Here is a 26,093-nt window from a genome sequence, read left to right as displayed (position 1 = left end):
TGGGTTTTTTTTTTTTATAATAGATAACCCTATAAAAAGTGGATTGCTCTAGTCTTGTAATATACATATAAAAGAAGTCCTTATTATGGGCTATTTTTGTTGTAGAGAGAGAGAAAAGAAAAGAAGTCATTAAAGCCTTTTGCCCTTTCTGTCAAGAAGTCCATACACTTCAATTCCAGGATAACTCATTCTATTGCCATTTAAGAGATATAATATCTTCCTCTGTCACTTTCTGATTTCAGGCCATAGGTTTTTTTTCCTCCTAAATCCTATAGTCAGAGTTTATAGTATTTAACAGTGCAATCATTTCTCTATAATTTGTTAATTATGAAACATTTAAATGTATACTTTATAATGAATAATTTTTTTAAAAATTGCAGTGTATGCTTATCTTTAGAAAAATCAAAAATAAGATAATTAGTTTACATATATCCTTTTATAGTGTTGATTCTGATTTATTCACCTAATGCTTAGTACATCCTAGGATATGATGAGTGCCCAGAAAATGTTGGTAAATTGAGCTTGTTAGATGAATAAGGAGCAGAATACTGTAGTGGTTGAGAGCACAGACACCTCTTACTGACTGTGAGATTGTGACCTTGGGCACGTTTCTTAATCTGTACCTAGTTTCCCCTCTCCAAGATGGGCATAATAATTGTACTTCCCTCTTAGCATTGTAGTAAGAATTAAGTGTATATTGTGATAATTAAACATGCATATGTATAGCGCCCAGTACCTAGCATACATGTATAATTGCTTTTTGTTATTGTTATAATAAACAGGAAAGAGTAAGCTGGCAAAGTTATCTGCTTCTTGTCACTGGTTTTTTCTGATGCTTTCTCTTCCTGCATTAGGCAACCTGATTAAGGTGCTTGATGGATGTTCTTATTGTTTTAATCCTCTATTCAGAACCTTTCAAGGACCTTCATTGTCAAACAGATGCATTCAAGTTCTTTGGCCTGGAACTTAGCAGTGGGGTGGACATAAGCCTGTTCTGTCTCCCAGAATCCCTTCTCACATCCTGAGTGATCTCCCACAAATGATTGAGTCCTACTAGTCCTCACTTTCTTCTGTAAATGGGGTTATTGTTGGGACTGGATGAGCTAATGAGCAAGGTTCCTTCATTCTACAATATTAAAGCTGGTCTCTGTTTTTAGCCTCCTCAATAAGGTACTTTCCTGACTGTTAGATGCCAAGTATTATTATTCTATTTTTTTAGATAACAAAATTTAGATTTTTTTAGTTAAGAAAATTGAGGATTATAGATGTTAAGTGACATATCCAAATTTCTACAGCTAGGTAGAAGGTAAACTCAGTTCTGCTTACTCTAAAGGTACGGGTTTCTCTGGCTGATAATATGACTGATTGCCTGGAAAGAGAGAAGTGTTAGATGCTCAGTGACAGCCTGAAATTCATCAGGCATTAATAATCTACCTTGGAAAAGCCACAATGTTGATAATCTTTAAAAGGATGGTGAAACCTACCTTGATGTCATAGTCATGGCCATAAATGTTTCTGATGGCAAGTTAGGCTCTTGTGTGTATATTTCAGAAGAACCATGACAAGATTCCCTTTGTTCTTTTTTTGTTTTTTGTAACTTTTCCATGGACAAAAACTATAGTGAAAAAGATTACTAGCTCTGGCAAGAATGAAAATGTTCAAAACTCTATTTTAAGTTTATTAAAATAAATGTTAAAGAAAGGTAAAGTCCCATGTTACTGAACATTTGGTTTTGATAAAACACAATGTGGAAAATACAGAGAAAGTAGGTGTAGCTCCCCAGCTTTGGCAGGTTCTCGTTGCATGTCTTGGGGCTACAAAGCATTTTCACTGTGCAGCAAATCAAAATGCTATTCTCTGGAGAAACAACTCTGAGTGTTCGGCCCCAGAAAGGACATTGCATGCAACAGTAATTGCAGTCTGCCTGCTACAGGAAGAAGGGGCAGAAAAGAATGAAGGGGCCAGACCTGCTTGCTAGTTCTAAGCTACAGGCCAGAAAGAGAGGAGGCAGGAGGATTCTTGGGTTGTTTCTGAATGACTTATTCAGTCAGCCAGTTACACAAGATGAAATTTTCAAATGTTGAATGTTTTGATTGAATTACTGAATGCATTTTTGCTGTCTGGATGTTTTATTAATGTTATTAAAGATGTCAGACATACGGGAGGAATTAAAACACTGGAATGTTTGATGGAGAACTTAGTCTCATTAGAAAAATTTGAAAGTTTGCTTAAAAAACAGAGATTTCTAATAGTGGACGTTAGAAGAGTTTTAATTGCTTTTCTAGCCCTTGGGTATCCCTCCCTTTAGATAAAACTAATCTATTTCAAGTCTTCTGGGTGTTCTTGTTTTTACTTTTCTAGGATCAAGGGGGTTTGGGCATTGCTATCAGTGAAGAAGATACACTCAGTGGAGTCATCATAAAGAGTTTAACAGAGCATGGTGTAGCAGCTAAGGTGAGGTTTTACCTTTCTTACTGTTATGAAGTGGTGGAGGAGGGAGTTACCTCTGGAAAATCACTTGAAATCTTCCATATTTCCATTTAGGATGGACGGCTCAAAGTTGGAGATCAGATCTTGGCTATAGATGATGAAATTGTTGTTGGCTATCCTGTTGAAAAGGTACTTTTTCAAAATAAAGTAAATAGTAATATAAACCCATCCTTGGGCATGGCTAAAGTGTTTGTGTGTGGTCTTAGGGAATTAGGGCTATGTAGTGATATTAGAGTTATTCTTAAAGAAAAGAAGAGGTTCAAGAAAAGAAGAGCTTAAAGAAAAGAAGAGCTTAAAGGTTCTTAAAGAAAAGAAGAGCTCTTCAATTTCTATTTTCCAGTCAAGGTGATAGTAAGATATTTTCTGTTGCCTGGAAAATTATTGAATAATCACTGGGCATTTTTGATAAATATCGTTTTTGTTTTCCTTTAGGAAAACTTGAAACTCCTTAACAACAACTTAGTGTTACCATCAAAGGAATTCCTTTTTATGAATGTTTGCTCCCATAAATATCCACTGTGTATACTGCTTTATGAACAGATTTTAAGATTTAACTATCAAATGCATAACTTTTATTGGGATTAAACAGTTCTTGTACCTGAGTTTCCTCTCCTCAAAAGAGATCATAACACTTTCTTGGAGTCTCACTTGAGGACTTTCTTATGTAAGTGCCAAAAAAAAAGCTTTGTTTCCCTGAGATGCAGTGTTCTTTTTCTTCCTTGTACTGAGGGAGAACCATGTAACTGTTTCCATTTCTACGTTGGCCAGCAAGAAGCTTACAATTGTTTTTTAAAAATTCAATTTTACTAATTGTATAAGTTGGATCTTTTAACCCATAAATCTGTTTGAACTTTCCATTTGCCTTGATTTTTCTGTTGCATAGTTTTCTTATTCTGCTTTTAACATATGTGTTTCTATTTTATTAAAAGTGTTTGTGTAAGCTGCTTCAGATTCTCTTAGAGTCAGGAAGTGGGTAAAATACCCCATATATCTTCTAAGGTTGTAGAGATCCAGAAAAATGGACAAAATTAATTAGAGATGTAAAAAGTTGAAAGCCTTATGTTTACATAAGGAAGAATCTGGTCAAAACTAGACTTAATGTAGAAGTTAAACTGTGGCCCTAATCTATATCAGGCATTTGGGCAAGCTAGAGAGAAACTAGAGCCATTTTTTTCTACGCCCCTTAAGTCCTAACAAGGAAATCATTTGCCTCTGTCTCTTCTCTCAACCATAGATAGAATTAGATTCCAGCAATGATGGTGACTTATTGGTACAAGTCTACTAATTGGCATTTGAATTTTGTTTCCCTTCTACACCAACACCCTGCCAGTTTATCAGCCTTCTCAAGACCGCAAAGACGACAGTAAAACTTACCATTCATGCTGAGAATCAAGATTCCCAGCCTGTTCCTTCAGCAGCCAGCACAGTCAATGGAGAGAAAAAGAGCAGCTCCCAGTCTCCAGTGATCCCACAGTCTGGCTCCCCCGAACCGGAAAGCATCCGAAGTAAGGGCCAGGCTCCTGAGAGTCCTGCACGTATGGCACCCTCGAGGAGGGCCTGTGCGTGGGAGGCCTGCCTGTGCCTCCCTGTGGGAAGTGAGGGAGCCCTTTGGTGAGAGGATGGTGTGAGGAGTGGAAATCCTGAACAAGAGTACCCGCCTGTTAGGCAGGCAGTCTGCGTGCTGTGCATTAACCAGCCGTGGGGCCTTAGGAAACCCGCCCACCCACACCACGCTTCGCATCTTCACTTCTAACATGAGGGAGTGATTCTCTTTGCTCTCCAGGAATACTTTGCTGAGGATACCTGTTATTCTAGGTATCTAACCAATTAATTAGAAATATCATTTTATAGTAGATTCTTTTTTATACTGAGAAAGTAATTTAAGTTCTCTAAGCCCCAGTTTTCTTATCTGTAGAATGGACACACAATGATCCCATTTCACAGGTAGGATCAACACTGCCTGCCACTACAAGAAACTCTTAAAAATGCTAGTTATTAGCATGATGTACATGGTCGAGCTGAATTTTTTGCTTTTGATGTAATAGTAGATCCTGTCAAAAGAGATGAAATGGATGTGTATGGACTGTGGGATGATACGTTAGTGTGTCATACTGCCAGCCTGGCATATGGAGGCACATTATTCCTTCGAGTTACTTTCTGAGACAAATTACACTGGTGTGTAATGCAACAATAAATTTCAAGCTCTACAGCACCAATTTTTTTTTAAAATTGCTTAAACACATTGGCTTTTTCTGCATCTAGGGGGAAAAATTTCCTTTGGCCTCCAAACTGATCTTTTGTCAAGTTTTTAAGAAAGACTAGTTTAAAACATTTGTAATATACTGGACAACAAAGTCTTAAAGTAATACATCTCTGAAAGTAATCCTTTATTTAGAAAGACTGAATAATTTACTTAAGTGTTAAGATTTTATGGAAATTTTCTCATTTTTTATTTTTATGCTGATCCCTAAATAGCATTGTCTATAAAAACATGAAATGCTAAATGAAAACATAAAATAAAATATCTTACACCTGTTCTTGCCATTTTAAGAGCAAGAAAATAGTCTGTTTTTGATTTCCTAAAAAGGGAACATCTTATCTAAAGCATACGCTACTCTACCAAATGTCCTAACTTTCCCAAAACATGCTATTTGCTGTATGCTCTTTGTTGTATCATAAAACATATGATATGACATGAAGACTATCATAAAAGAAGGTGCGAATTATATTCTCCTTGTTTTCTCATGATCTATTCTTATCTATTCAATTCTGAGTATGCACCAGGATTTGATATCTTAGTTTATAAAACATTAAGTGAGACCCAAGCAGAAAAACTGCAAATGGTACACACATGCTCAGAATTGATTACAAAAGAAGAGATGCTCTAGGTAAGAAGAAAAGGAAAACATAACATAAAAATCTCTGAAAAGCAGGCACCATGACCACAATGATTGATGTGCTTTGTGTTTTGTGGACCTGCCTGAATGTGCTTCTAGGTCTTGATCACATATCTCTGTTCTGAGTTTTATAAATCTTTATTTCACAAGAAGTATGTTTGGCCCCAGTGAAATGTAGAATATCAAAGTGAAAGTAGAGGTTCAATTCAACTCTATTCTCTTTCCTTCATATCCTATTCTTTATATATCTAGCAATTTAAAGAATACAGAATAGTGTAGAAAATCATTAAACAGGTAATTTTTACCCTAAATTAATGATGATAATTTGATAATATTCATCTGCTACTCTTAAATATAAGATAATTGGTTTGCAGGAAACAACCCAAGTGCCCATCAATAAATGAGTGGATTAATAAAATGTGGTATATGTATACCGTGAAGTTCTCAGCCACAAAAAAACAATGGTGATCTAGCACCTCTTGTATTATCCTGGGTAGAGCTGGAGCCCATTCTACTAAGTGAAGTATCACAAGAATGGAAAAACAAGCACCACATGTACTCACCATCAAATTGGTATTAACTGACCACACTTAAGTGCACATATAGTAGTAACATTCATCGGGTGTCAGGCAGGTGGGAGGGGGGAGAAGGGGATGGGTATATACACACCTAATGTGTGCAGTGCGCAACGTCTGGGGGATGGACATGCTGGAAGCTCTGACTCTGGTGGGGCAAAGGCAATATATGTAACCTGAACATTTGTACCCCTGTAATATGCTGAAATAAAAACAATTTAAAAAAATAAAAGTTAAAAAAAATGATAAGATAATTAAAAGATTAAGGTAAATTTGAGGTCTCCTTTTTCCCCAGCCCTGGGCCTGTTTCCCTGCTCCATCCCTCAAAGGCACCCAGTGTGTTGAGTTTGACTTCTAATCAATTTTTATTTGTATTTCATTTCATTTTTAACTTATTTTTAGGTACAAGCAGATCGTCAACACCAGCAATCTTTGCTTCTGATCCTGCAACCTGCCCCATTATCCCCGGCTGCGAGACAACCATTGAGATTTCCAAAGGGCGAACAGGGCTGGGCCTGAGCATCGTCGGGGGCTCAGATACGCTGCTGGTGAGCATCACCCAGAAGTGCTTCTGCCGCACAGGACACCCTTCAGCCAGGCCTGAGGGCCCATCATAGGGAGATTTCTATCGGTTCTATAAATGAATTGTAAAGGCTGAGAAAAATGTATCATTCATTGTTATTTTAATTTTATAGGACAAATATTCAAATGGATACCAGGATTTTTACTTTGAGTAAGCCAGTGCTGAATCAGTAGGATTCTGTTACACTGTGATTGTGACCTTAGGTTTCGAAATGTTTCTATCAGTTCACCAGTCCTTGCTGTATTTTACTTTCCTTTTTAATGATTTCCAGGTTGAGTTAGACCCATAATTAAGAGTACTCTGAAAAATTGGATACTTTGTAGATAAAATTTTCTAAATGTCAAGAATACTTTAAAAATCATTTAATTTGTGGATAGGAAAAGTAATGTATCTCTATATATTATGTATGTATGATTTATATATTTTATATTTTTTTTCTTTTCTCTATCATTAGAAAAAAAGTATAAGCTTCTTTGAGCCTTTTAGCAAAAATTGTGTTGTTACACTTCTCCTTGAATTATGGTATATAGTTTGCATGTAGATGCAGTGAGTGTATACCCCTTATTTCTGTCTGTGAAAGTATGGTGTGTTTGGACTCCATTCCTGCTTACCATTCCTAGAGAAAGGAATAAGTATGGGTATATTTTGTTTGGGCCCCTAGGGTGCCATTATCATCCATGAAGTTTATGAAGAAGGAGCAGCATGTAAAGATGGAAGACTCTGGGCTGGAGATCAGATTTTAGAGGTACTGAATGCCTGTTTTTGATCTTGAAAATTAATGGAGAAAAGACTATTGGAAGAATTATGTTTCTTTCTCTCTTTCCCCTCCCTCTACCCCCTCCCATCCTTTCTTTAATTTACTTAACTCACCTGGTTCCTGACAGCCAGTGTCCCTTTTCTGTACAGGTGAATGGAATTGACTTGAGAAAGGCCACACATGATGAAGCCATAAATGTCCTGAGACAGACGCCACAGAGAGTGCGCCTGACACTCTACAGAGATGAGGCGCCGTACAAAGAGGAGGAAGTGTGTGACACCCTCACTATTGAGCTGCAGAAGAAGCCAGGAAAAGGCCTGGGATTAAGTATTGTTGGTAAAAGGTATGACTGAGGACAAACCCAACGCTCTTTTGGAAATGATGGAACTTAAATTCTTTTAAAGAATAATAGCAGTAGTAGAGTCTTTATCAATGGCTCATGTTCTACAAGTAGCTGTTGCTAGTCCAATCACTAAAGAGCCATAAAAAGACATTGGTTTTGGACTTTTAAAATTAGTATTTTGGGGGATTTTGATGGTACTCAACACAAAGTCCTTTTGTATTTTTTTGAGTACCTGTTATGTATCAGGAAATACATTAGGTTCTGGGGAACAAAGTTAAATAAGACATGGTTCCTGACCTCAAAGAACTCACTGTCTAGTGAATGAGAATTAAATATATTCTTATAACAAAGAAATCTTTTGATGAGTGACAGATGCATTATGGGGGAGCCATGTAAGCAAAAGGGAAAGGGACCAAGTGACCCTATCTAAGTTAAGTGGGTTAGGGAAAACTTCTAAGAAAAGAGGTGCCTGGGATGAGGCTAGTAGTGATAAATGATAATTGGTCTATTAAAGAGGAGTGGAGGATATTCTAGGGAGAAGGACAAGAGCATGACATCAATGGGGGACCTAAAGCATAAAGCAAGGGGCCGTGGTGGCAGCTTAGAACGCACACAAAGTTAAATACCCAATGTATTTAAATATTTACTTGTAAATACATTTTTAAAATATTTATATATAAATGAGTAAATTTATATATAAGTTATATTAACATATATGTAATCCAGTAAGTTCCATAAATCTTTCTTCTTTTTATTACTATCAGCTCATCTGGCTCTGATCCTTAGAATATACCAGATAGTTAAACAAATGATCTCAGCATTCATTAAAAAGCGATTCTGGCCTGGCGCGGTGGCTTATGCCTGTAATCCTAGCACTCTGGGAGGACGAGGGGGATGGATCATTTGAGCTCAGGAGTTCGAAACCAGCCTGAGCAAGAGCAAGACCTATTTCTACTAAAAATAGAAAGAAATTAGCTGGACAGCTAAAAATATATATAGAGAAACTTAGCTGGGCATGGTGGCACACGTCTATAGTTCCAGCTAGTCCGACGCTGAGGCAGAAGGATCACTTGAGCCCAGGAGTTTGAGGTTGCTGTGAGCTAGGCCGACGCCAAAGCACTCTAGCCCAGACAACAGAGTGAGACTCTGTCTCAAAAAAAAAAAAAAAAAAAAAAAAGGAAAAAAAAGGGATTCTGTATTCCATCATCTGCAGTGGCCCTAAGTTAAATATTGCCATTCTTGGGCCTCAGATATCCACCGTTTTAAAGCAGCTTATTTTTTCCAATGAGTCAAAAATCTGTGACATTTTGATGTTTATGTCAGAATATCCTTCTTTGGAAATAGGCATTTTTCAGAATGCCCAAATCATCATCATGCACACCTGGTTCTGCAGTGCTGTTTCTGTGTGGCAGTAAAGGGACATTAACACTAGTTGTTTTTTCAGAGACGGTTAAAGGATTTTTGTTTTTTTCTTTTTTAGGGCACAGAAAAAAATGTAGCATATTATTTGAATCTCAGTGGGAATATGTCTGAAGAAAGACCTTCCTTTTGGACTACAGTATCAGGAGTCTAATTCTTGTGAAATAATATACACTTAAAATTCATTTTGGGTGTTTGGGTGCCAGGCAACCACAATATGTGGGGTCACCAGGTCACTATAAAAACCTCCATTAATGAATCCTAAACTGTTTGCCTTGGGAAGAGCATACAAAGACCATCCAATCCAACACCCTTATTCTAGAGATGGGAACGCAGAGAATCAGATGGTCGAATGCTTTGTTTGAGGTCATGACCTTGGCAAGAACAAGTGATATAACTCAGCTTTTACTATACGTTTCTATTGACAGTTATCTTTGGATCTTAACAATAAGGTTTTTTTGTTGTTTTATTTTTATAGTTTTGTGGAAGAAAGGATTGGAATAAGAATAGAGTTTTCCCATTTTTCATAAATCTATCTTGTGTATGAAAGTTTGATCTGTAATGATTTAAAATAAAAGACATCACAGCAAGGATACTTAGGTTTTGAGTTAATGAATGATTTTAGTTTGAGATATACATCTGTTATTTATTTTCGATGATGATGATGATGATGATGATGATAGCAACGGGTCAATATCCATTCAAGGCTTCATTATGGGTATGGAAAGAACTATAGATTTAACATCCAAAGATTGACTCCTAAGTCTTACTTTTGCCACTTACTAGCTGTGTGACCCATAAAATGAGAATAGTAGTACCCACTTCTACTCATAGTATATAATTGATGAAGAATAAATATGCTTATGATAGAGTATTTTAACCAGTGAAATACTATAATAGATAAGCTATTATTTATCAAAAAATATAATTCTAATAATGTTGCCCCAGTGTTGCTCAAAACAATAAAACTTTTAAAGTCATAAAAAATAGCAGTAAAATTTTTGGTTAAAAAGTTAGCTTTCCGTTAAATAAGCATTCTATTATTATTGAGGAAAAAATAATGTTGAAATTCAAAATTGTGTGCAGAAATGATACAGGAGTATTTGTGTCAGACATCGTCAAAGGAGGAATTGCAGATGCTGATGGAAGACTTATGCAGGGAGACCAGATATTAATGGTGAATGGAGAAGATGTCCGTAATGCCACCCAGGAAGCTGTTGCTGCTTTGCTGAAGGTAAAAATCAAATGCCAAAGATACTTTTGGGTAATAGTATGGAAGAAAGAGAGTTTAACATTGGACTACCACAGTCAAATTAGTATTGTGTTCTCTTTATTTGAAGTGTCATCTCAAATAAAACTTAAGTAAGATACCATGTTTCACTGACAAATTTCTAAATAGTGAATTTATGATTAACTGTTTATTATATTGTTATAAAATTATTTAGTATTAGTAAGAATTATGAACTGAATATCTATAATATTAATATTTTATCTTTAAGGTGAGTATTGTATATTGAGTATTGAGTATTTTTCTTAAACAAAAATTCAGACCACAAAGGAGAAATCAAAAGTCTCAATCTTCATTCCTTTGTATTTATTTCTGAGCTTATTTATATTACCTCTGGCTTAAGTGAAGATTCTCATTTCTGGCATGAATGCTTCTTGAAAAGTGACTTGGCAGAACTGCTCGGTGTGGGGTGATCACAGGTGGCAAGAAGGGTGCCCACAGCACCTCTGGAGATCATCCCTTCTGGCCTTTCCCCGACCTGGCCCCTTCCTTAACCCCTTTTGGGGAACACCAGATTGGACGTCTTTATATTTCCCCAAAGGTGAAGAATGTGGCAGAAAGATTTTGCCCTTTATGACCCATAGAAGGGAATGTTTGGTCCATATCCTACTGGGACTCAAAACTATTGAACTATTTAAAGTTCAGGATTAAAATCAGGATTGGATAAGTCATCCTCATGCAGTAAGAGTAGTTTAATGCAGATTTACTTGGCAGTGCCTACACTGAGGATTACTCCAACAATTATAAGGCCCCCATCCCTACTACCATTCTGAGCTCAAGTACATTTTACATTATGAAGTAAATTTCCTCCAAAGAAAACTCTTCGTGAAGGCTTAGTGTCTGATTGGAAAGGCAGAACCAGTCTCATTTTAAAAATGAATTGTTAAGTATGGAATAGTCACTTAATACAGTTCTTGGGACTGTAGGCATATTCCTTTCAAGACATATTTCAGCTTCTGCAAATTCTGCAAAGAAGTCAATGCTTATCTCTCTCTTTTTTTTAATTTTGTTTTTTGTTTTTACCTAACATGTATTTTATAACCTGAAGAGAGATAATTCAGCATTGACTAGAAAACCAGCATCATCAGTACCATGTCATGTGTTCATGTTAAGATGAGCCTGCATGTTGGGGCCCAGCAGCAATAGAGCTGCCACAGGGTTAATGCCCTGGTGGGAGCCTCTCAGTGGTTGGGCTTCGTGGAGAGATTTTCAGATGATGCTCTTGTTATTAACTTCTGTGGTTTGGATAGGATCTGGTATGTGAATGTGTACATAAATTTAGTTTTTAATAAAGCACACATTAAAACTTATTTCTTCATTAAACAATCTTCAGAATGTAAAATAATTAGAATTCTTTAAGGAAGAATAGCTTCCTTTTGGAGATACATTAAAAACAATTGTTAGCTCTGTAAGATGGACATATCTTAGCGAGACAGAGAAGGAAGCATCCATAAAACAACATAAATGATTTTAAAACCAGTTAAACCAGTCATCTAAAAATCCAGTTTGACTGTATGTCATGAGAACCTTAAATATTTGTATAGCTTACATGTTGGTTACTACTGATGCTGCTTGTTGTTGTTTCGGCTTAGTGATTCTTTATCTAAATATCTTGTATAGATAATCCTCAATAAATAAAAAACTTCATGCATATGAAGTTCATTGAAGTGTTCTTTGTAGTAATAGGAAAATTGAAGGCAACATGGTTTACAAAAACAGTATAAACTTTGAATATGTACCAAAGATGCATGGCAAAACTTCATCTGTTTAAAATGATGTTCATGACAACCATTTTAACAACTATTTTAACATGAAAAAGCAATATACAGTGGTTCTCGCTTGTCTGTAGTTTCGCTTTCTGTGGTTTCAGTTACCTGCAGTACAGTGAGATATTTTGAGAGAAAGAGAGATCACATCTACATAACTTTTATTACAGTATATTGTTACCATTAATCTATTTTATTAGTTGTTAATCTCTTACTGTGCCTAATTTATAAATTAAACTTTATCATACGTAAGTATGTATAGGAAAAACAGAGTGTGTATATGGAGTTTAGTAGTATCCATGGTTTTAGGCATCTACTGGAGTTCTTGGAACGTATTCCCCACAGATAAGGGGGGAAAATGTAATCAGTGGAGATTATAAGACAGAAAATTGTATTTGCAGTGTAGATGCAACTAAGTAAAATAAAATCCTGCAAGTTTCTTTAACAATAATTATGAAGTAATTGTAATTATGGCTTATTTTCCCCTTCTTTTTCCATTTTATTTCCAAAATTTTTTTAAGTGGACATGAATTGCTTTTATAATAGAAAAATTTACTTAAAAATTTTTATAATAATGAAAACCCTTGATGTTTGAAAAAGATGTGTTATAGGTAGATGAAAGAGTTACAACATTACCTGGTGAATAATTAATGTAATTAATCTGGGCAGTTATATAAACTGAAAGTAAAATAGATTCAAGAAGAGTTTGTTAAGTTTTGGACCAAAAACACCCCAAATCAAAGAAACAAAAAAACAACTTATGAATATTACAGGTAAGGTTTTTCAAAGTTTAATTCATGATCAACATGTTCAACAGTAATATATCCCTTGGTACTCCCATCAGAAGCAGCATAATAATACCAGTGCTCAATATTTAGGTTAATACTATTCATGCTAGACATTGTCATAAGCATTGTACATGGATTACTTACTTATAACAACCTATAACACTCTACATCTCAAAAATGCAGAATCAAAGACATCAGGTTTAGATATCTGTTATGGTCACACAGTTAGTCAATCACATAGTCTGGATTTTAACTAGTGACTAAAAGCCCAGGATCTCAAACATCTGTTTGTGCTACTTCCATATTAGATTGCCAGCATTTCTTGCATGCCTATGGTTTATTTGTAAAGGGCTACAGAAAATTGTCTACAGTGCATGTTTTGTGCTTATATTTATTTAAGTTTTGTATAGTAAGTCTATATAGGTACACTGTGGCAATAGAGAATTTACCCAATTATCTGAAAACCTCTTCTATTGAGGGCAGAACAAGTTGTGGTGGTGGTTTTATTGTTGTTTTGTTTTTTAAGCCCTGAGTTATTCAGCTCATTCAGCCTATCTGAATCAGTGTGTTTCATGAAGTAAGTCCCCAATTCTCAATTTCTTTTGCCTTGCTATAAATAGTCTTCATATAAACCATGAAGTAATAAAACAGACACTTGGTGTTGCTGCTGCTGCTTATTTTTATTAGTTTTTAATATTTTAAAAAGTCATTTTTCATAAATAATTAGAGATATCCTTGCCTGCAGAAATCCCAGAAAGAAGATGCCTTTCAAAAACTCTGTCTTGAAGAGTAAAATGTATTTCTAAAGATGATTGTAGCATTTTATTTAAACATTTCCATAAAACAACCACTCCCCCAGTGTTCTTTAGGCACAGTATCCTTGGAAGTCGGAAGAATCAAAGCCGGTCCGTTCCATTCAGAGAGGAGGCCTTCTCAAAGCAGCCAGGTGGGTAGCTGTGGAACATCAGGGTGATATAATCCATGTCAGGAGGACTCACAGATGGCCCTGACTGTTGGTCTGTCCAGGGTCATGTACAAGATCTGGCCTTCTGGCAGCATGGTATAGTGACTGAGGTTTGAAACAGGGAAGAGCAAGAAATGAGAGTGGGCAGTTAAGCCAGGTGTAGCTCTTGAGTAGTTTGTAAGTCATTCTAAGGAACTTGATTTCAGGCATTCTTCTTTTATGATATGATTCTTTTTTCATAATCTCTAAAGTTAACTACTTGCTGTATGTAAAGCCTTCCAAGATAACATATTTGAAAGTATTTTATAACAAACGTCAATCAATATTCAAATGAAAAATCTCATATAGGTGAACTGTAGGTACTCAGCACCATGTATGAAAATAGGATGTTAAATAGTTAAAATTTCTTGGCAAGTTCCTCTCCTCAATCTTGTCTTCTGATGACAGAAGCCCATTTTCATCAATCTATCCTTAGAGACCCCTTACTAACTTCCTTAATTACCACCATTAGTTTCCTATTGATTGATCCTAATTCTGCAGGTTATTTAAAAAGTCTTAGTCTTCCTTCAACATCAGTTGTTTAAATTTAGAGAGGATTAACTCCAATGAGATTATGAAAATCCACTAAAATTTTAGGTAAGTTGGAATCACTTTCATCTACCCTTTTAGCTTCAATTTATTCATATCACTAGGCAAATTCTTTCTTAAAAAAATAAGTAAAAACTATGTTTAAATTGTCCTTCAAATTATCAAATACCACTGTTGCTTAACAGATATTTATCTCTAGATGCACTAAAACAATTGAATTCTGAAATAAGTGGTATCTAGGGAATATTATTCCTTCCGAAACTGTCTTAAGTAATTGTTGTGTATTTGTAGGTGAGTGAAGGCAGCCTGTCATCTTTCACTTTTCCACTTTCTGGATCCAGTACATCTGAGTCACTGGAAAGTAGCTCAAAGAAGAATGCACGTAAGATTGTTTCAATATTTTAAGCATGATTTACTGGTGTGAATTTTGGCTGTCAACACTGATTTTTTTTTTTTTCTTATTTACCTCTGACCTCTCCTCCTCCCCACATCATCCAATATCCTAATATTGGTGCAAAAATATGTATTGGCAAAAAATCTGAACTACATGAAGCTGTGCCTATACTAAGCATTATAATCAGAATCCTGTAATTTTTTTTCCTACTAAGCAAATTGGTGTATTTGATTTCATACCTTTCTCTGTTTAATGTAACACTAATAAATCAGAAGATATCATTAAGTGAAACCTTCTTTTTCCATGAATATTGTAAAAATTTGAGAAAATTGATAAGATCCTCCTGTGTTTTAATTATATGAAATCATGATGCAGAGGATTTTTTGGCTTGATGCAATGGTTGAGACTTGTTCAAATTGAAGAAACTAACCATATGGCAGTCTCCGTTTGCAATGTGACTAATATTCTAGAAATTTAGGCACTTAAGTCCATGAATTTTTTTTATGCATGCATGACTTTATTCTTCTTAGCCATGCACATGTGTCTTTCTATCCAAAGCACATTCTTCCCTTGACTCATGCAAAGTGAATTTTACAGTTATATAATCAGTGCTTAAACTGAGAAGGAAAAAATGGGATGTTATGTGCATTTTTCCAGCTGGAGAAATAAAGAGTTCCTATGTGAGACAGATCTAATCATGTGTACTAGCAACTTTGAGCATGACATGAATACCTCCTTTCAAAAAAAAAAAAAAAAACAGAAACAAAACAATGAGGGTATCCCATTTAGTCCCATCCAACTACCATGTATTGACTAAAATTTTAGTGAATATAAAAGGTACTATAATAACAATATTTTATCTTTTTTGCCTTTATAGTGGCATCTGAAATACAAGGATTAAGAACAGTTGAAATAAAAAAGGTAACTTGGGGGGAAAGAAAACAACATAAACTCTGGTGTCTTTAGAAGCATCTTTGTATGTATTTTCCTGTTAACTGCCTTACTGTTACCCATCTGAAAAAAATATATATCATATATAGTGGAAATAATACAATGCAATCTTTGCTAAATTTCCTGACCATAGTACTTCGTTTGAAAAATCATTGTTTGCATATTCTGTATTGCCGAGAGTGCGTCAACCTGACCCCACACAAAATGGTACCATGCCTCTCACTTCTCGTACTGATAAGTAAGCCCTTCCCTTCCACGGACACTTCATAGTTCTTGTGAAGCAGATTCCCCTGGCAGCCACGCACAAGAGAGGGAATAGCAGCAGTTGTGATTTAGTGAGCCTTCCCTGTGTGCTGAGCACTCTCACAGACATGTCATGTCATCAGCATGCCATTTAATATTCACTGCAGCTCTCTGTGAGAGGCACTGTTATCTCCATTCTGTAAATGAGGATCTAGTGATTTATTGAGAGGAGCAGACTTGTCCTAGGTCCCAGCATTTGTAAGTGTGACTTCCTGGCTTTGAACACAGGTCTGTCTGATTCCAAAAATTGTGGTCTCTGCACTTCATGAGTTTCCCTGCTTTTCTTCAGTCCCACAACATGATTTCCATTTAGCATGTCTTGATTTCTTTTACTTCCTGAATAGATGCTTATTTTCCTAAGCCACACTAAGGACCTGTGTCAAATAAAGTAATGCAGTTTTCCACCCTCATACGTAGAAGATCGGAGTTGGCTATAGAACATTGTGCCAAAGAATAAACAAAAGATCAATTAAAAATATCACTTTGACCAAAATTTATATCTGTTCCATGGCAGGGGCTTACCGACTCATTGGGAATCAGCATTGCTGGAGGAGTGGGCAGCCCACTTGGGGACGTTCCAATATTTATTGCAATGATGCACCCGAATGGAGTTGCAGCTCAGACTCAAAAACTCCGAGTAAGTTTTACTAACAGCCTTAGTGGTCCCAGCAAGTGTAGCAAAAGTTTTCTTATAAACCCTTTGAATTTGGACACCTGTTTCAAGGCAGTTTTATTGTCTGTATCTGCTTTTAAATCAGCTGATCCAGCCACAGCAGGGATTGCTTTGAATAAAAGATAGAAAGTATTAAAAGAAAGGATAAAATGATGGTGTCGAATACAAATGAAAATGGAAGATATATAGTTATTTCTTAATGTATTTCTTTTTACATGTTTGAAACACTGTGAAACAAGTTAAAAGAGAACAATGTATTTTCAGACCACCAGTATGAAGTGAAACTTTTTCCTTATATATTTTATTGTTTCAAAGGCTGATCTAGGCCGGGCGCGGTGGCTCACGCCTGTAATCCTAGCACTCTGGGAGGCCGAGGTGGGCGGATCGTTTGAGCTCAGGAGTTCGAGACCAGCCTGAGCAAGAGCGAGACCCCATCTCTACTAAAAATAGAAAGAAATTATATGGACAGCTAAAAATATATATAGAAAAAATTAGCCGGGCATGGTGGTGCATGCCTGTAGTCCCAGCTACTCGGGAGGCTGAGACAGGAGGATCACTTGAGCTCAGGAGTTTGAGGTTGCTGTGAGCTAGGCTAACGCCACGGCACTCACTCTAGCCTGGGCAACAGAGTGAGACTCTGTCTCAAAAAAAAAAAAAAAAAAAAAAAAAGGCTGATCTAACTTTATTAAAGTGAAAAGTATTATTTATTTGCATTGGATTATACATTTTTCAGAAGTTTAATATAAACATGACTTAGAATGTAAAACTATACAAAACTCATTTCAAAGTTGAAGGATTATCCAAACGTGGAGCACTATGATGGAATTTATGCTGTCTGTCCAGCTCTAAAATCATGTGACTATTCCATGAAAGCAACTCAGTCTCTCTAATGTAAATCGCTCTGCGCTCATGCCACAAACAGCATCTCAGAACATAACCTCATCTCAGTTTAACTGGTCTGTAAATTTAGAATGATTCAGCTGCCTCTGATATCTAAATTTATGGCTGACACTTAAAAACTGATTGCACATTATAGCACAGGGGTCAGCAAACTTTTCTGTAAAAACAGGTAGGGAATATTTTAGGCTTCGTGGGACATATGCGTCTCTGTTGCAGCTACTCAACTCTCCCCTACGAAAGCAGCCAAATAAGCATGGCTGTCTTCCAACCAAACTTTATTAACCAAAACAGACAGTGGGCCAAATTTGGCCTGTGGGCCTTACTTTTTCAACTTCTGACTTAGAGTCACATATAATGATTATATCAATAATGTCCAAAGGAATTCTAGTTTCCAAACGATGGTGATATTTTATTTGTTTAATAGGAAGTTCTATCTTACCCAGGAGAAATGAAGAAAAGGGAAGAGTGACTTTCTCCTTCTCCCTTCCCCCTGCCCTAGAGACTGTAGAACTCAACTGCTATATGCTGCTTCATTTGGAACTTTTTGGAACTTTTGGAATTGATGGTCTCCTTAGTTATAGTTCAGTGGCTGGTAGCAGTATATATGTGATGTGGAAGGTAGAGAATGAAACGATTGCTCAAATCGCAAAGTCCCAGTCTCTGTGATTGCTTTAGCAGATGGCTATTTCTTTCTCTTCCTTGCAGGTTGGAGATAGGATTGTCACTATCTGTGGCACATCCACTGAGGGGATGACCCACACTCAAGCAGTTAACCTACTGAAAAATGCATCTGGCTCCATTGAAATGCAGGTAAGATTTCTGTCCCAAGCACTATTCAGAATATAGGTAGCTTGAGGACACGTGCGCTTCAACGTTAAAGCAGTAAAAATGATTAAATCTTCTGCTAATATTTTATTTAATATTTGTCTTGAACATAAATGATTAAATTATGAGCTCCAGGAAAGTACATATGAAACACATTCTGTAACGTTTTATCCTGATGCATTTATTGTTTCATACTTTATATCTAAGGGGGAAAATATAGGGCCTTAGGAGTAAATTATTAATTACTAGAATTTTAATTCATATGAGTGAGTGTCTTGTATTCTAAAGATCTTTTAAAAATGATTATATATGAGACCATGTTTTCAAAAGCATCAAAGAACTTTGCAGAATTGAATTAGAATATTTTTATTGTCAGGACCATTTAAGAGGCCTCTGGACCTTCTAAAATTTCTTTCTTTTAGGTTGCATTTTATATTTTTTTTAACAGAAATGATTAAATGGACAGTAAAATGCACATTTTAATCCAAATGTTCTTTTTGAAGAAAAATTACTGGTGTCTCCCTAGCCCCATGAACACATGTTTTTTCTCTTTATACTTCTGCTCCATGCAGGTGGTTGCTGGAGGAGATGTGAGTGTGGTCACAGGTCATCAGCAGGAGCCTGCCAGTTCTAGTCTTCCTTTCACTGGGCTGACATCAAGCAGTATATTTCAGGATGATTTAGGGTGAGCTCATATATTATAGTTGGTATGTCATTTGTCACATATGAATCAAACCTTCCTGACAGTTGCACTCTTTGTCCCATGTTCCTAGAAAACACAGAGAGGTGAAATAATAGTAGATATGAGGTCTGAAATGCAAAAATCAAGTGCTTATAAACTGTTAAATAATTGTGGCATGGATTTAGCTAATTAAAGATAAAACAAGAGATAGATATCTATATACATAGATAGATATGCATGCCACTACACTACCCTTCCTGCATTTTCAGCTCTGACATTTTTGCGGGGACATTTTAGTCGTGATGGAGCTAGTCAAAACTATCATTTTAAAATTTCCAGCATTACCTACTCATTTAACATATAATCCTTTAAACTGAAAAAAATTGACAGTATTAGGTAACAAGACTTGAATACAATAGCATTGAAAAATAGAGACAGGAGAAGAGGCACGTTAGAATTTTTAAATAATTTGATGCAACTTTTACATTGCTTGTAATCGATTTTTCTCTCTGAGCTTGGGAGTACTGATGTCTACGGCTTATTCCATTATAGCCCCTGAACTATAGCCCCTCTCACTTTAAATAAACTGGAAAAAGAATGAGCTTCTCTGTGCAATGAGAGCATGCCATGAATACGTTAGTCTAAGGGAACTGTAAATGAGTAATAGAATTAGGGTGTTAAGTAGGATTTCATTAGATTATGTAAATTTAAAATACGGAGCACAACATGCACTGACAATTTAAGCATCCCAAAAATACCCATAATATACTCACTGTAAGTAATGTAGGTAATTATGCTAACTCTAGGTGCATGTCAGATAATCCATATCTTACACATTCACAGAGATATATATTAATATTTTGTAAAAACCTATAACTTCTTTTTTCTTCCCTTTACTATAGACCTCCTCAATGTAAGTCTATTACGCTAGACCGAGGACCAGATGGCTTAGGCTTCAGTATAGTAGGAGGATATGGCAGCCCTCACGGAGACTTACCCATTTATGTTAAAACAGTGTTTGCAAAGGTAAGCTTGCAAATTTTAACCACCCTCTTCCCCCCTAAACATTCATTAATAGTGGTCAGCATCTGGCTTATTAGTTTATGGCCCGAGGTAATGCCAAATGGTTAAACAGTTGATCATTTTCTTTCAAAACTCCCCACAGGAACAGGTCATTAAATATTTTTGTACAATTTGAGGCATAGTAATGTTTAAACAAAAATAGGCTCAAATTGAAACTCCATGGAAACTCTTGACAATATACATAAAAATATTAATCAACTTTGGTTACAAAAGCCTGTTTTTTTTCCTTTGAAAACAAGTTGCAAATGTTGTCTTTTAAAACTTGGACATTTTATATATGTATGCCATGGAACACTGGCATTTCTGTTTGTTTTTTTGTTGTTGTGAAATGTAAAATAGATACAGAAAAGTACATAAAATACACATAAGTATTTAAAGTATTAAAATAAATAAGTATTTATTTTACACGTTTAATTTCATGGATAAAATAGAAAAGTCACTACTAAAAAATTTGAAGAGTATCCAGCAGCCCTGTAATAAATCAGCTATTTGCAATCAAGGGATTTGATTTTTAAAAAGCCATTTGAATATAGTTGTAATCATATAGTAACCTGTTCTATCTTAAGAATATTTAGGATAAGAATAAAGATATTATGATATGCATAAAGCTATTAAAATAATTTAAGCCCATATAATTAATATGTTGTTAAGACATTTTTTCAGGAGCTATAAAATTGGATAAAATTTCCTAAAAAAGAAAATCCAGAAACTCAAAATTTTATAGTGTAAAGGAATAAAACTTATGTCAAACCTGTTTACAGGTTTGATATAGGGGCTTTAGATTAGTGCAATGACCCTTTAATTTATGGACATTTCATTGTATTATTTTGGAAAAACATATTTTTTTAACCAATTTAAAGTGCTGTACCTACGACTAGTTATAGGCTTAATTTATGAGATTTTTTAAGCTATTGGTATGTCCAAAAATATAAACAGCATTTGCCAGTGAATAGAAGAGTCATACAGTCCTTTTCCTCATCCTGGGAACAATTTATTTAAGGCATGCTAGTTAGAACATATTTTAAGAATTTCATCATTATGGATTCCTCATTAACTTTTCCATATCTTTAATTTTATATTTAATTACATAATTGTCTTCTATAAGCATACTTTAAGATGGGATTCTTTTTCGAACAGCAATGCCTGTGTTTAATCTCAATCATTTAGCGCACAGAAGGAATATGAAGAATTCATCTACCCTTGGGAAGTTAGAATCAAGACAGTTTGAACAGCCTTTTCAAAACCACAGAAAGTATTAGAATTAGCAGTGGGTTTTAGATTCAGGACTTGTGCTTTATCTTGCCCTCCTCCACCTGAGGTGGGCTTTATGCTTCTACAAACCTTTGAGTTTTGTAGTCCTCCTGTCCTTGTCCTGTAAAACTGCTTTTGTTCCTACCTAATCCTTTGTCTTCTTTCTGTAGGGCTTCTTTACAGTAGGATAGAAAATCCTGGATTCTATTAAATCAATCCTACTAGGCAAATTCCCAAATACTCTTTATTAATTTGAGTTCCCACCAACTGCTGTGCTGAACAGCCAAAAAACCATCCAACTAATCTATTGACTGCTGAATTCTCTCTCAAATTGGAATCTCAGTGCTAAAACCATTTAGGAGAAAGGCCTCCTTTGTGTATGTTCATCATTGCTTAATGGCTGCAGAGCACCCGTGGAGCACCAGGAGCAATGTGTGTGTGCGTGCAGAGCAATTTACATTCTTGTTTAGATCTTTTTCTGTTATGTAGCTTTGAGGCAGCATTTTTTGAGCAGTAAACAAGCCTACTTTATAATTGCAGGGAGCAGCCTCAGAAGATGGGCGTCTAAAAAGGGGTGATCAGATCATTGCTGTCAATGGGCAGAGTCTAGAAGGGGTAACCCATGAAGAAGCTGTTGCCATCCTTAAGCGGACAAAAGGCACTGTCACTTTGATGGTTCTCTCCTGAATCAGCCAGAACTGAGCCAGCTCAACCCTTCTGTCACTTACTGCTGTAAAGTGAATAGAACTGGACCTGTGGATAACCTTTCTTGTGCTGTGTTCATTGGTAGTCTTCAAAACTATAGGGTGAAAATAACATTTAAGTTTGTTTTCCTCATGTGAAAATGGTTTTCTTACAACCTAATGTCATTTTTCCTTTCCCCTTGCATTTTGTGAACTCAAACTCAAAGAGAAGGTATATTTGCATAGGTAAATCTGGTTTCTCTCTGTGAAGATACCTAACGTTTTGTAGTCACACGGGCAAAAATTATTATGTGCTAAGCTGGTTAGTAGAAAGAAAAATAATTCTAAAACTAATCAAAGAGAAATGTCTTCAGTAAATTAGGGTGAAAAATGAAAATATAAGATAAAGAAGAAAATCTCACAGTTTTATAAAAATGCCTAAATTTGACAACCTAATTCCTCTCTCCACCCCAAACTCAAAAAGAAAAAAGAATTTTTTTCTATTAAAAATCTTAAAAAATATTCTCAGCATTTTAAAATTTTGAATACAGTATTATGAAAAATTGCATCTCCTCATCTCTAATATGCACATGTTTTTTCCTGCTAAAATTAGTTTCTACGATTGAGTAAATAGAAAATACAAGAAGCAGTGTCCCCAAAGTTTGTAAAGAAATCATACTTAGTGTACATCTCAATGTTCCCTTTCATTTTTTAACTTGTTATAAAATATTTTCATGTTGCTATAAGAGAAATGGTGATGCTATCCCATGTTGATTGTGGTGTTTCTAGAAAGCAACTCTGCTAACCTTGGAGGAGCATAGAAGCATCCCAGAATCTTTTAGTCCTGGTTTTAACAACTGATGCAACACTAAAACTGTGTTAGTGTGCTGTGCAATTGGTTTTCAATTAGTATTAATCTTACTGACAGAAAAAAGCAATGTGTTAGTAATTATTTTGGTTGTATGCCACTAGTAAATTGATAGAAAAATTAAGAGGATTAACATAACTTCATTTCATTGCCTTATATTAACATCTTATAATACAATAGTTTAAGACTAAGGGAAACAGATGGAGCTGTTTATTGAGACAACTGGTGAGGAATTATCATGTGTTCATTCCCATTTTAGAGCGTGAAACTCCTACATTAGAATATATAAAGTCAGTTTAAATATTATCTATATTTGTAATAGAAGTAGTGTACAGATATTTTATTACAGCATTTTTGTGTAAATGCAGAATTAAAGTGAATAAATAAGAAGTCTCAGTGGTGCACAAATAAAGAAACAGGCGTATTTTTTTGTTGTTGTTCTTTTTACTGGGGGAAAGCTCTGTTATATTGTTTAAGATTTACAACTTAAAATTGTTTTTTATCATGTCTAACTCCACATATGGTGTCAGTAGTTACAATTAGAGGAACTTTGGACAACATGATTATGAAAAGCTCAATACTTTTTACCTCCACAATTTTTTCTAATACTAAAGATTCATAGACTTCTCATGGATCTGGGGAAGATGACATTGTAGGAAGAGAAGTATCCTGCCTTTGTATGTTTTTCTGGGATGCTATTAATGCAGTAATATTACAAGTTGTTCTTTGGGGTAGTCAAGAGCTAAACTGTATTCAGGTGGAAAAATTACAAAGAAAATTATTTATATTAAACATGAAAAGTCTGATTTGAACACTGAGCAAGGAATTGGGGAAACTTTGTTCTACTAGTTTTGCACCACATTAGCACATCGCTCTAATTCATCTCAGCTGTAAAGTGATAGATGATTTTATCCCTAAGTTCCTAGTTAGCTCTAAAATATAAGAATTCTGTGATCCTTAGCTATGCAACGTAACTACATATTGCCACAATTTGGGAGATATTCTCCTAAACCAGCCACTGTAAATTGAAATGGTTGATGTAACAAAATTTATTTTACTGTCCCAATGAGATACATTTAGCTTCTTGGCCGTCGCTTAATGGATCTCCATCATGAAGGTATGCCAGGATTATTTCATGGTAGGCTGCTAGAAGTGAACTGACCTCTTTTGTGAGTTTGAACAAGCAAGAATTTTTATGGAGGACATTCCCTACCAGACTATATGGGGGAAAGTCAACCAGCTGAATTAAAGTTTGAATAATATGTAGACGTACTTCCAGTAAGTATAGCCCAGTGGGTATCTGCACTAGCTTAAATGATGTCCCCCTAGAAGTCACATCCACCTAGAACTTCAGAATATGACCCTTGGAAATAGTCTTTGCAAACGTATTTAGTTAAGGTCATACTGAATTAGGGTGTGCTCTGTCCTATGACTGGTTTCCTTATAAGGCCATGTGAAGGTGCAGACATAGGAGAGGAAGGCCACATTGAAGACGAAGGCAAAGAAACAAGCTAAGGAACCCCTGGTGCCCTAGAAGCTGGAGAGGAAAAGAAGCCTCCCTAGAGCCTTCAGGGAGGTTGGCTTTGCTGACACCTTGATTCCAGACTTCTGGCCTCCAGAACTGTGAGAGAATAAATTTTTGTCTTAAGCCATGTAGTTTGTGGGACTTTGTGACAGAAGCCCTGGAAAACTAATACAGTATCTTAAATGTTTCTATATCCTGAGCTACTGTCATTGTGCCTGGCTAAGAGGAGAGATTCTATGAATTGCTATTAATTAACAAAGTCAAAGCACAGGAAAGGGGGAAAGGAGGAAGGAAGGTAAAGTTTCAGAGGAAAAAATATAGATTCATCAGCACTGGAGATAAATAACAAAGGCTTTTGCTTCCTATCTTATTCTTTTGTGGAAGTATAAGAGTTTTCTGTGGTGAAGGAAGAAAATGCTTGAGCAGAGTTTAAATAAAGACTTGAATATTATAGTGTTAATGCTATGTACTGCCCAAGACAGTGGATTACCCGTAATGGTTCTATAAATAATTACCTGTTCGATTAAATCAAACTGGAGAACACCACGGATTTCTAGTGTTCTTCATCGCCACTCCAGAAGGATGATGATAATAAGGTATTTCATTTCAGCACTGACTGACACATAGCAGCAGGAGTAGGACTGAGGTGCAGCAAGTCGGTGGAATCCATACATTAGGACAGTGATGGAGTTGGAAGCATAAAAAGATTAAAATTCATGAAAGATAAGAAGACAAGAAAAAGGAGGAGTGGTGAGTTTTTGGTTGTTCATTTCGTGAATCTTGATAAAGCAGATTTTGGCGGATAGGAAGAAGCAAAAGGAGCTCAGCCCTGCTCTGAGATACATTGCACTAAGCCACCTTAGGTTTGGTCAGTTAGTTTATTGTCTGAGCATGTCATGCAGTGATTTAGTGTCCTCTTCAGATCTCTGAGTGAATGGAGAGGTTGAAAGGATGTCTTCAGGGAGACGAGAGTGAATAGGCCTTTTTTGTTTCATGTCTAGGTGTGGGAATGTCAAAACTATCATCGCTTGCTTTCAACAGCCCTGGTGTGTTGTTTCACGTCAGTGACAGATATTCTGGAATGCATTTGATTTGTACAAAGATGTTCCTCAACTTTGTCTACTAGGAATCAATGTTTAAAAGTTATTTGTAAGGCAAGATTGGCCTCCATTACCTCAAGGGAAAAAAATTGTTGGCGTCAAGAAAATTTCTAAATAATAGAATATGAAAACCAGGGAAAGCAAATGTTCTCGAAGTGATTCTTGTATGCTTGACAATGCAGCTTCTTTTTCCTCAAAAAACAACTACTCTGTATTTTTTATTTCTGTGTGAATTAGAAAAAAATTATTTGTCTAAGGATATGAATTGTTAGTCAAGTACTGAAAGTTCAATAGTAGGCCCTTGAGAGGTATTCTGTCAAGCTGGAGACAAATCTATGGAAATGGTCTCAGAGTTGTCTCACTGAAAATGTTTCTTGAAGTTTCCAAAAGTACGGTA

The 26,093-nt window shown here is 35.8% G+C and overlaps 1 protein-coding gene across 15 annotated transcripts in view; it reads left to right on the top strand.

Annotated features, from left to right (window-relative positions):
• The window catches only part of MPDZ (multiple PDZ domain crumbs cell polarity complex component), a 165,712-nt gene extending 142,233 nt beyond the window's left edge, over nucleotides 1–23,479 (top strand). For 10 of the 15 annotated variants that reach the window (XM_069476491.1, XM_069476485.1, XM_069476480.1 and 7 more), the window contains 15 exons: nucleotides 2,362–2,454; nucleotides 2,545–2,619; nucleotides 3,821–3,995; nucleotides 6,365–6,510; nucleotides 7,207–7,290; nucleotides 7,452–7,645; nucleotides 10,151–10,298; nucleotides 13,766–13,852; nucleotides 14,750–14,840; nucleotides 15,730–15,773; nucleotides 16,621–16,743; nucleotides 18,385–18,489; nucleotides 19,077–19,189; nucleotides 20,089–20,212; nucleotides 22,061–23,479. In XM_069476491.1, coding sequence (XP_069332592.1) covers nucleotides 2,362–2,454; nucleotides 2,545–2,619; nucleotides 3,821–3,995; nucleotides 6,365–6,510; nucleotides 7,207–7,290; nucleotides 7,452–7,645; nucleotides 10,151–10,298; nucleotides 13,766–13,852; nucleotides 14,750–14,840; nucleotides 15,730–15,773; nucleotides 16,621–16,743; nucleotides 18,385–18,489; nucleotides 19,077–19,189; nucleotides 20,089–20,212; nucleotides 22,061–22,207 — 1,749 coding nt within the window. In that variant the 3' untranslated portion in view covers nucleotides 22,208–23,479. The remainder of the gene's footprint in view (nucleotides 1–2,361; nucleotides 2,455–2,544; nucleotides 2,620–3,820; nucleotides 3,996–6,364; nucleotides 6,511–7,206; nucleotides 7,291–7,451; nucleotides 7,646–10,150; nucleotides 10,299–13,765; nucleotides 13,853–14,749; nucleotides 14,841–15,729; nucleotides 15,774–16,620; nucleotides 16,744–18,384; nucleotides 18,490–19,076; nucleotides 19,190–20,088; nucleotides 20,213–22,060) is intronic. The other 5 variants (XM_069476493.1, XM_069476487.1, XM_069476492.1 and 2 more) reach the window with 1 other exon arrangement.
• The last annotated feature ends 2,614 nt before the right edge of the window (nucleotides 23,480–26,093 follow it).

This window comes from Eulemur rufifrons, chromosome 7 (genome assembly GCF_041146395.1).
Source record: "Eulemur rufifrons isolate Redbay chromosome 7, OSU_ERuf_1, whole genome shotgun sequence".
Classification (NCBI taxonomy): Eukaryota; Metazoa; Chordata; class Mammalia; order Primates; family Lemuridae; genus Eulemur; species Eulemur rufifrons.
The sequence above is the reverse complement of the archived record's forward strand: the minus strand, read 5'-3'. Positions and strand labels throughout refer to the sequence as shown.